The 10,399-nt window shown below is 37.3% G+C and overlaps 2 protein-coding genes across 2 annotated transcripts; both read right to left on the bottom strand.

Annotated features, from left to right (window-relative positions):
• Positions 1–64: 64 nt before the first annotated feature.
• Positions 65–7,790, bottom strand: selenon (selenoprotein N). The gene is given in 12 exon segments (NM_001004294.4): positions 65–1,252; positions 1,345–1,446; positions 1,963–2,075; positions 2,775–2,880; positions 3,123–3,311; positions 3,500–3,581; positions 4,496–4,633; positions 4,770–4,894; positions 5,053–5,265; positions 5,483–5,613; positions 5,765–5,882; positions 7,420–7,790. Coding segments are annotated over 12 exon segments (1,674 nt in total). The 5' UTR covers positions 7,609–7,790; the 3' UTR covers positions 65–1,084.
• Positions 7,791–8,305: 515 nt separating this feature from the next.
• znf593 (zinc finger protein 593) lies at positions 8,306–10,375 on the bottom strand. The gene is given in 4 exon segments (NM_200817.2): positions 8,306–8,869; positions 8,973–9,035; positions 9,156–9,358; positions 10,305–10,375. Coding segments are annotated over 3 exon segments (390 nt in total). The 5' UTR covers positions 9,356–9,358; positions 10,305–10,375; the 3' UTR covers positions 8,306–8,742.
• Positions 10,376–10,399: the final 24 nt, after the last annotated feature.

Here is a 10,399-nt window from a genome sequence, read left to right as displayed (position 1 = left end):
CAACTTACACTGTATATTTAGTTTTGTTTACACTTTAAATGTGTTAGAAATAAGACTCGACAGCATGTGAGCTTTCATTTTATTATATTTAATTTATAAAAAACACAAAAGTAATATTCCTAACTGACCATTCTGCATCTCCTCCCTCTGACAAAAGCAGATTACAGAGGTGATCTAATAGAGCCCATGGCAGCTTTCCTGCAGCTGTGTGGTTTTCAACTTTTGCCAGAGTTCTGTTCAGACACAGAAAAGCGGGCGTCGCTTCCACAGACTGAAACAACAACATCAGGCCTGCTCACGCCCTTATCGGGCTTTAAGACCAGACCATCACAAACTGCCTAAATCTGGGAAGCCACAGCCAACCATCCAGTCTGCTACAGAACTAAGAGCAACATAAGTGGCTTCAAATACAATTAACCAAAACTATAAAAGTGGTTTCAACAGGTAAGTATTATAACACATTGCTATTTTAGTTCATTAATCTGAGTGATTAATAAGACTAATGACATTCGTCAGTTATGTTGGTACATAATTTGCAACTTCGTATATATAAAAATATAATTAATAGAGCGTTTTACTGTGTAGAGTTCACTTTTTTTGAGGACAGTTATCTCAGAAATACAAAGAAATGTTCATTTACTCACCACCAAACTGAGATGAATGTGGGTTATTGTTCCCATTAGCTTAAAACTATATAATCATTAAGTAAATGGAGTGACTGTTTATTAAAAAAATCCTATGTTTCAAGGAAAAAATAATTAATGGTGAGTAAACAATATTTTATTTTTAAGTGAACTGTCTCTTTAACATCTTTCAGCTTTCATTGAGGTGACCAAGCACAATCTTGCTACCCTAGGAATAAAATGTTATATTGTGCATTTTGCCATTAACTGTGTTGCACTAAGGAGCATGTACATGAAGCAGTAGTCAACAGCTGCCTTCTGAATGAAGAAATTGTCTGCATTCTGTTCCTCAAAGCAGACAAGTGGGAGCTGAGCTGAGATCAGCATTTCCTTTTTTTATCTCCCTCATATCCCCCCTTCACTTCTCTCTGACGTTTCTGGAGAGCGTCTTAAATCAGTTTTTATGATTCCAAGTAAGGTTTGGCCTTTTCAAGTCCTTCCTGCAGGAAGCGGATGTATGTGGAAGTTGAGGGATCCTCAAAACCTGCTGAGAAACTAAGACCTGGCCCTTCATCTTCTGGTTTCATAGATGTTTGATCCAGGAAATTATTGGCATTGATATGATGGACCTGGAAAAGTCACAGCGATATTGGTTTAAGCATCATGAATAAGACTGAACTTGAAGTCTGAACTAGCTGGTTAAAAGTTAAAGCAGACTCACTACAGTGCCATTGGGCAGCACCACCATCATCTGCACTGGAAAAGTATACTTCTCCAAATGTAAACGAGCCTTTTCACTCAATTCCACATTTTTCACGTCACCCTAAATCAAGGAAAATGACTTAATAAAGCATTGATTTAGATCTGATTAAGGACTAGGCATGGGCCGTTATAAGTCTCGGATGGTATGATAACCTTGAATTTAAAATACCACGGTTACATAATACATGGAATCACAATATTGTGATTACTGCTCTAAAATAAGTCTTTTTAAATGTCTAAGTAAAAAAACTACAACCTTTTTACCCCATTGAACACAAAATATTTTATTTTAGGAAACATTTATAATATTTTGAAACTGTAAACACGTCAGGCTAAATAATTGAACTAAATCATTGACTTCTGCACTCTTCATTGATTTCAAAAACACAGATTTATTTACAATATTTAAAAACAAAACCTTACATATACCGTAGAAATGGTAGAAGAAAAAAATTTGGCTGTTTTAAAACCTTTACTTTCCCAAACCGCGGTAAACCTTGAAACAGGTCATCATCCCATGCCTAAGAAGGACTACTTGATTAAGCTTTGCTACAGATGATAAATAAATAAGGCTGACCTGCAGATCCTCCAGCTCTTTGACAAGAGACCAGCTGCTGATGAAGCTCTGGTTGAGTAAGGCCAGAACGGGCGAACTCTCGAGAACTGTCTCCCGAAGAGTCCGCCCTGAACCTAATTAAAACAATGAGAAGAACAGAACACAAATAAGAGAAACCTCTAATATAGTTAAAAAAAACGTCTAGTGCTACATCCCATTTGCATAATATCTCAAATTAAAATATGATGGTCTTAAGCTATACATTTGACATTGTTCTCTCTTCTGGCTATCGTTATCAGTCTCACACTATTATTTTTTTGTTTTCTGAAAGTCTTGATAACACTATATTTGGATGTTATCTTTTGTTACTTGAGCAAATGGGATGGAAAAAAAAATACTATTCCCGTCACTGCACTCTAAGTTTACCCTCCTATGATGGCTTCCACTGCTGTGAAACCCAGATATGCATAGTCCATATGTATGAATCAATATATATCAAAGCCCCCAAAACAAAAAGAAAATGTACTCATTTATCCACCCACAATGCTTCCAAACCTTTACGAGTCTCTATTTTTCTTGCTGAAGACGAAAGATACTTTGAAAGATTATGGAAGAAACCTGAAGTCATGACATCCATAATAGAAAAAATACTATGGAAGTCAATGGTTAACAGTTTTCAACATTCTTCAAAATATTGTTTCGAACAGGTTTGAAACAAGTGGAGGGAGAGTAAATAATGACAGAATTATTCCTATAAGACATGCGAGTCATGCTGGTCCCTATGACCAAGCGTAACTACTACAAGTATATATGCCATGTTATAGCTATCTTACCTCAGCATGACTGGTCATCCAGCGCTCCCCAGAGCAGGATGGAGTGAACCAGCTTCTTTTCAGCTGAAGCTCTGCTGAAGGCCTCACTGAATGGTAAATATGGCACCTTCCAAAGAAAAGACCCCCCAAAAGCACAACATTTTTATACAGCCACTTTAAACCAATATTCAACCAATTCATGTTTATTTCTATAGCGCTTTTACAATGTAGATTGTGTCAAAGCAGCTTAACATGCCTCAAAAACCAATGCTTTTGCAGAAAAAAAATTAAATAATGATGTAGAACTTAAATAGCCATTTATGAACGTTTTTGAATATTATTTGTACAGAAATGAGGCTGGGGAATTACCTTTTTAAACGGGTACATTGTGACTTCCAGACGTCTGGATGCTTCTTCTCTTTTCAGCTCTTCACTCCAGACTATCTCCTCAAAAACAAACTGAATGGGTTCACCTCCTTCTCCTCGACTGTCGATCATGTTCCCCTGCTCATCGTAGATCACTGAGGGAGTGGAGGGTCCTTCAGCACTAAGCTCCATCTGTAAATATATACGGCCCATTTACTTTAGACATCATGATTCATATTATCTCTCCATGTACGGTTTTGATTCTTCAGTAAAAACGATGCTGATTGGAACATGCAGCAACATGTCAGTGCAGGCAGATTCAGCATTATATATGGAATCAGAAATCAAAAGTCTATGAATATGTTCTGAACAATCATAACCTGAGGAAGGTATCCAATATCCACTTCCATGTTACTGGTCTCGCTGGCCCCGTACAGCCACTCCATGTCCACATTCAGAGTTCTGCCATACAAAACACACTCAAATGGTTAAACCGATAAGTCATTTACACTGCTTATAAAAATAAATGCAAAAAATAAAAGTCTAAATTCTAACATTAATTCCAATAATTATTTTAAATGATTTACGTTAATGTTTTTTAGTGCTATTATGAAAGCGTGTGCAGTATGAAGAAGACAACAATGATTAATATGCAGTGCAGTGTGATTGTGTTATGTGTGTAGTTCACATTTACTAGTCAGTTTATAAATTAACTTTTTTATACATTCACACCAACAGATTAATTTCAGACCATGCTGTTTACACGTCATTGTGTGGGACTCTTTTTTGAGAAAGTAAGGCCTGTATTAAGTAAAATAGGGTTAGAAGCAGGACGACACAGTGGCGCAGTAGGTAGCGCTGTCGCCTCACAACAAGAAGGTCACTAGTTCGAGTCCAAGCTGGGTCAGTTGGCATTTCTGTATGGAGTTTGCATGTTCTCTCCATGTTCGTGTGAGTTTCCTGGGGCTGCTCCGGTTTCCCCAACAGTCCAAAGACATGCAGTAGGTGAATTGGGTTAGCTAAATTGTCCATAGTATATGTGTGTATGTCCTGGTCCTCCTGATTGGGGGTTGAGAGTTGGGCTAACAACTCACCTCATAAAAACTAAATGTTACAAAACACCAATATGGTGCAGCTAAATATCAATAAGTTGAGTAATATTAGTAATATAAATGGAGGTAAATAAGTAAGCAAGTAAGGGTTAGAAGCAGAAAAAACAGGCAAATGTCAGATAATAAAAAAATCTAGAGAAAAATGCACAGGCAATTACGCTTAATTCTCAAGATAAACATGTTGATGCATCAAATGAGCAAATTGGTAATTCTTGCAAATAGAAGTGAAAAGAAGAAGAAAAAAAGACATTAAAGACGACCAACTTGTCATTTGGGACGTAGATGTGAAAATCTCGGACATGGGAAGCATCTTTAGAGAGAATAATGTGACCGGCAAACTGTCCAGGAGTGAACCAAAATGGGAAATCTGGAACATCATTTAGCTGGAACTCAGCATGGATTCTGTAAACATTGACCCAATAAAATCAGAATTAGCTGGTTAAAGGCTCACTGTTAAAATAATATTAAAACAGAGACTGCAATCAGATATTCTGGATTGTAGGAAAATTTCATTATGGCATTTTTTAATTTGACTTACCTAAAAACAATGTCATAATAAAAGTCACTAGTAGCCCGTATACAAGCCACAGCTCCCTGTGGAGCGAAGCGAGATTTTACAAAAGGCCGTGGGTGAAACATGCTGAGCAGAGAGTGGATCAGCACCTGCAGAACAATCAAATCATTCATCAATCTACTTCATCAAACAGCTCTTCACAACCACGCATTATCTGTTCAATTGAAATGACTCAGCGTAAAAATCTGAACTTACTGCACTCATTTTTAAAAATTTAAAAGTTATATTTTAAAAAAAAAATCTGTACCTCCTTGCCTCGCGGTGTGGGAGGATGAAAACGGTTGTTGGGTAGGTAGCCAGTGAAGATGTTCAGTTCACTGGGAATGATCCACCAAGTGTCACCCACGGCTGATTTACCACTGGGCGGCAGGAAGACCTTGAACTGACTTGCATAAAACGTGGATGAAGAAATAGCTGGACGTTTCCAAGAGCGCAGGCCACTAAGAGAGCTGTGGGAGACCTGATGAGAAAGATTATACTTAAAGAACACATTTTGAACATGCTCTTTTTATCATTTAAGTTAATTTAGGCATACAATTTTCTTATTACTGATAAATATATTTTTAAAATATATTTATATCCTTCAATACTAATCACTCTGTATGTTTTACTTTCTTTTTTTCCTTTGTCTATTTGTATTTGCATTATTTATAAAAATAAATCAATATTTAGGTTACCCCTAGAAAGCCATCTTTGCTCTTCGTCATGCTTTCCAGCAGCAGCGGCTGCATTTTAGCATGCAGGGTCAGCGTCTCTCCATTTGGGTCATGTGGAATCTCCTCTTCATACTCTGGGGGAGGGGCCACACCTTCAGGCAACAGAGATGGACATTTGATATTAAAACAATGAAAAAGGCATTGCTTTCTATAGTGATGGACATTACGGCCTTGAGGCATCCTAATTCTGCTGTTGTAGACAATGTTTGCTTGTAAAAAGACAGAGAGGGGGGATAGTAATACCTGTGAGTTTTTCTGCGATAGGTTTGAATTCCTCTGGACTGAGATAAAGGTCATGATCAGTATCCAAGGATGAGAAGAAAAACAGTCCGTCTGCTCCCAGTGCCTTCAGTCCTGCCTCCTACAATAGAGATGGTCCACAGAGAAAAGAAACCTGAGTTACTTCTCATCACTTTGGCTAATCCAATTAATGGAAGACGCAGTTATGGGAAAAGACTCATTCTGCAAAAATATATTACTTTAACACTGAATATTTATATTTTCCCATGCTCCTAGATATCCTGGTACTTTATTTAAGGTTTATTAAAATCCACAGAGAAATGGTGCAAGACTAGAGGATTAAACGTATACTTTATTAATGTTTTGGCAGTTTTTATTTCTTGAACTATTTTCTATATGTTTTATAATAACCATACATGATTTAGTGGATAAATCAATGACTTTAAAAACATAAATAATATTTGCATTTAACAAAATTTAACAATAATTTTGAAACATTCATGTGTCTATTGCCCTAATTGAATTGCAGGTTTTAATATATTTCTATAAAGGCGTGATGGCACAGTGGGTAGCACTGTTGCCTCACAACAAGAAGGTCGCTGGTTCGAGTCTCAGCTGGGTTACTTGGTGGTTTCCCCCACAAGACCAAAGACATGCGGTATATGTGAATTGGGTAAAAAGGAGTGTGTGGCTGTTTCCCAGTGATGGGTTGCAGCTGGATCTGCTGCGTAAAACATGCTAGATAAGCTGGCGGTTCATTCCGCTGTGACCACCACAGCATAAAGGGACCAAGCCGATAAGGAAATGAATGAATACATTTAGATTTCTGCTATTCATCATAAAGTGTAGCTGCATTTTTGCTTGTTATTAATTATTTTACTTCAAGTTCACTCACTGATTTGAATCGAAAGAGGTGATTTTCTATTAATCGAATAACTGTAATGAATTGACTAAAAAGAAAGAGTCTTTCATTTGGAAACACATGAAGGGTTCAGATGTAAAAAGCCTCTATGTGCCATCTGGAATTTTCTTCTACAATGAGCATTTTTCTCAGTCTCTTATATTTATATTCAGGTATTTTATGTTAATGGCAATGAAAGTAACATATCTTACCCATAAAAGTAATATGACTATATCTACACATAAGAGCTTGACCAAATAAAATTTCAGGTGGCACTGTTTTTGCATTTGAACTCACATGCAACCTGATGATGGCTGCTTAGATGTGCTTTGAACTGAATTCCTGACATAGTTTTTGTGTTGTGTCTGGTTTTGCTGTAGTCCGAGAAGCAGGGCAGTCTGGAGAATCAGTATAATCTCGGAAGTGACACAGAAGTGTGGCTGAGAAAGAAAGAGGGGGTTGGTGTTCAGACAATCTCGACCAGCTGTGGCAATTTAACCCAAGTTCCAACCCTTATAAAACAGCGGGCAGCTGGAGAACCTCATCCAAGTTTACTGTTCCTATAACAAAAGAGGACGTGGCAAATCTGGAACGCAAAACCATGACCACTATAAATAAATCTCAAGAGTTAGATTTCAAACTAAATTAACATATTGCACTTTAACCAATGGCAAGGGTGAGCTGCGTTACAGTTAGACGCTCTGAGAAGCATCCCTCCTTCACGGGTCACACAACTGCAAGCGAATTGTGAACTTACGTGTCGTTTCACAAACTGGATGTCCAGGCAATATTTGATGCAAAAGCCGATGACAGGAATAGCAGCAATGATGAATAAACTGGAGATGTGTGTGAAACGTGAGCGGGCGCGTCTGCTGGATGGAGTCCCGCGATCCTCATGATCATCCTTTTGCTCTCCTGCTGGAGTTTTATCCACGTCTGCGGCCATACTTTAATAAATGTCTTTGTAAATCACGACTGGGCCTCAAAAATAGCCCAAGGGGATTTAAAAACTCTTTAGTCAAGTCACACTGTAGTCATAGGTTGTTCTCCATTGTACAGTGAGCCGTTACATCGTAGCGGCGCATGAGGAAATCACTCCTGCTTCTCCTGACAGAGGATCACGTCTGCGCTCTTAAAGGGCCAGTGTCCACATTCATACTTCCCAATGCTGTGGGCGTGTTTAAATCTTACAAGAAGCCTGTCTGGGCTCGTTTGTCTGAACGTGGATACGATTGTGTATAACGATGGTGTCTAGATACGCAACCGCGAAGGCTTTGAAACAGCATATAATGCATGGCCATAATTACAAGGTTTGTGGCCAAAGAATGTACTGTATCTGTCTTTTTGTCCTCCTTGCTAATACAGTTAAACATTTGAACAATGTTCTTCAAAATAACACTTCAACCACAGAAAGACTTGATGTGGATGGACACTTGTGCTGTTATTGTTTTACAGTCAGTTCTATTTATCTTTCACTACTACTAACTAGTTAAAACATAATCATTACGTCAACAGTGCTATGAAAATCTAAGAAACAATTAATAACAATCTAAAGGAGGATTTGTGTGGTAATTTCAACCATAAAACCATAACTCTGGATCACACAATCTGTAATTCCATATTCCATATTCATTCAAGACAAATTAATGGATTAGGTTTGTAAACAAATCATTTACTGGCTTGCAGAGTAATTTATACTTTACAATTAAATGCATGTTTAACACGTACAAGTGTGTCACTAACCTAAATGACCTTGGCATACTATAGATGTGGACACTTGACTTCTAAGTACATTTAAGAGAGAAAACTTATGGATTAATGATTTCATCACAGATAGTTATTTACACACTCAGAATGAACATCGTGAGTCTTTCAGTCGCAGAAGGTTGCTTGCTGAAAGCAAAAAAACATGTCAACGTTCACAACAGTGAACACTTTATTGACACTGTGCCAGCTGAGGACCTTTACATGTAGACTTTCCATCTCCATAAATTAACATCAGCTCTGAAAGAGGTTAAATTGGTCTCAGTCCAGACCTAATAGTTTAAACCAGTCCATAAAGAGGTAGACAAGTAACTTTTCAGTCCATATCTTCCTCGACCTGCTGTGTGTGAACCTCTATGGTTTTTGGTGGGATGTAGGAGCCCATTCCTGCTGCTCGCTCAGCTTCGGCCTGTGTGTATGGCTCTTCCCTAAGCTGCTTTAATCTACAATACAACACACAAACAACACATAGGATGAAAATCTGAATAACCAAACATGCATTATCTTTTGCAAATCTGAAAAAAATAAAATAAAATTTTGACGTACCGTTTTTTGTGGGGTTTGGATTTGAAATGCTCCTTTAAGGTTTTCAAGTCAACAAAATATCTCCTAAAAATGTTTTTGGTGGAAAAAAATATTATATAAAACATGTATAAAGGATTTACATTTAAAAAAAAATTGAATAGAAGTAATGTGTTGTGTGTTTAGGAGTGTTAAAGTGTGACTTACGCGCAGTGCAGACAGTAATGCTGGCCACAGCCTGTAACATCATAATCTACATCTTGCTTTAGCAACTTGGCAGCATTTGTAGGGATCATGTCTGCATGAATCTGGTCAAGGTCTTTTGTCCTGCGCTTAGTCTTCCATGTCTTGGCGATATTCTTCTTCTTTCCATTGTTGTGGTTTCCTACCTGTTTGGACTTACCCATGATCTGAAAACAAGAGGACAATTTCCAAATTCTGTTCTTAAACTTAAAGCAAAGTGAGTTCAACGATAAATAAAAGAACTGCAATACCGCAAAAGATGATATAATTTCAATAAATGATGTAATTTAATTGCGAGTAAAAATTTTGCTGTCCTAACCTTCCCCTTATACAGATATGCCCAAAGTAGGGCCTGCAGGCAAAAGTTGGAAACCTCATAAGTTGAACCATTGTAACCTTTGGAAAAGGGAGTAAGATGGAGAGGGTTGGGGCGGACGCCTTTAACACAGAGATCGTCATTTCTAATTCAACGTAACCTTTTTGTTTGTTAAATTGCTGAGTTACAAAAAAGCAAAAGGAAGGTAAAGTTTTCAATGAAATGTTGTAAATGAACCTGACTTTTAAAAATGTAAATACTGTCAAATAGAGGACAATGCAGAGTAATCCTTTATAAATGAGATTGTTTTGGTTTTATTGTAATGAGTTATTTATTACATGTAAAAAAACTGTGTTAGTTAATATAAAGCAATGTTTTCTAGTCATTTTTTAAAAATATTAAATAAACTAAGAAATTACCCAACTAGCCTATATTTACCTTCAACCCAGTAGCCTAAATCAAGTTGGGTTCGTGGCGCTTCATAAAAATAAGTTTGGGCACCCCTGCCCTAATATAAGAACAGAAAAGCTGAGCTTTCAAATGTCTCAATAACACGTTTGTTATAGTTTTAAAAAGTTACAAATTAAACACCATTCTTAAAATAAGCTACATTTTAACTGTAAAAGTGGAAATTGCCTCGTAAGAAAACACAGTAAACAAATACACTCAATAAAGTAAAATGTCGTCTCGAAATATGTAACCCCAAAACAAGCTTTCTACATCACAATAAGCCCACCTTTGGCAAGTTGTCATTATCAATTGTTAGGCTGTAAAACTAAATAAATATCATTACTCACGATAATACGCAGAAGCCTCGCCGTACACACGTTGAAAACCCACAGGAACAACTTCCGGGTCGTTGAAGGGTGCATTAAATGTGTGCGTTCATCTC

Source organism: Danio rerio, chromosome 17 (genome assembly GCF_049306965.1).
Source record: "Danio rerio strain Tuebingen ecotype United States chromosome 17, GRCz12tu, whole genome shotgun sequence".
Taxonomy (NCBI): domain Eukaryota; kingdom Metazoa; phylum Chordata; class Actinopteri; order Cypriniformes; family Danionidae; genus Danio; species Danio rerio.
Note: the sequence above shows the minus strand (reverse complement) of the source record. Positions and strands in the feature narration are given on the sequence as shown.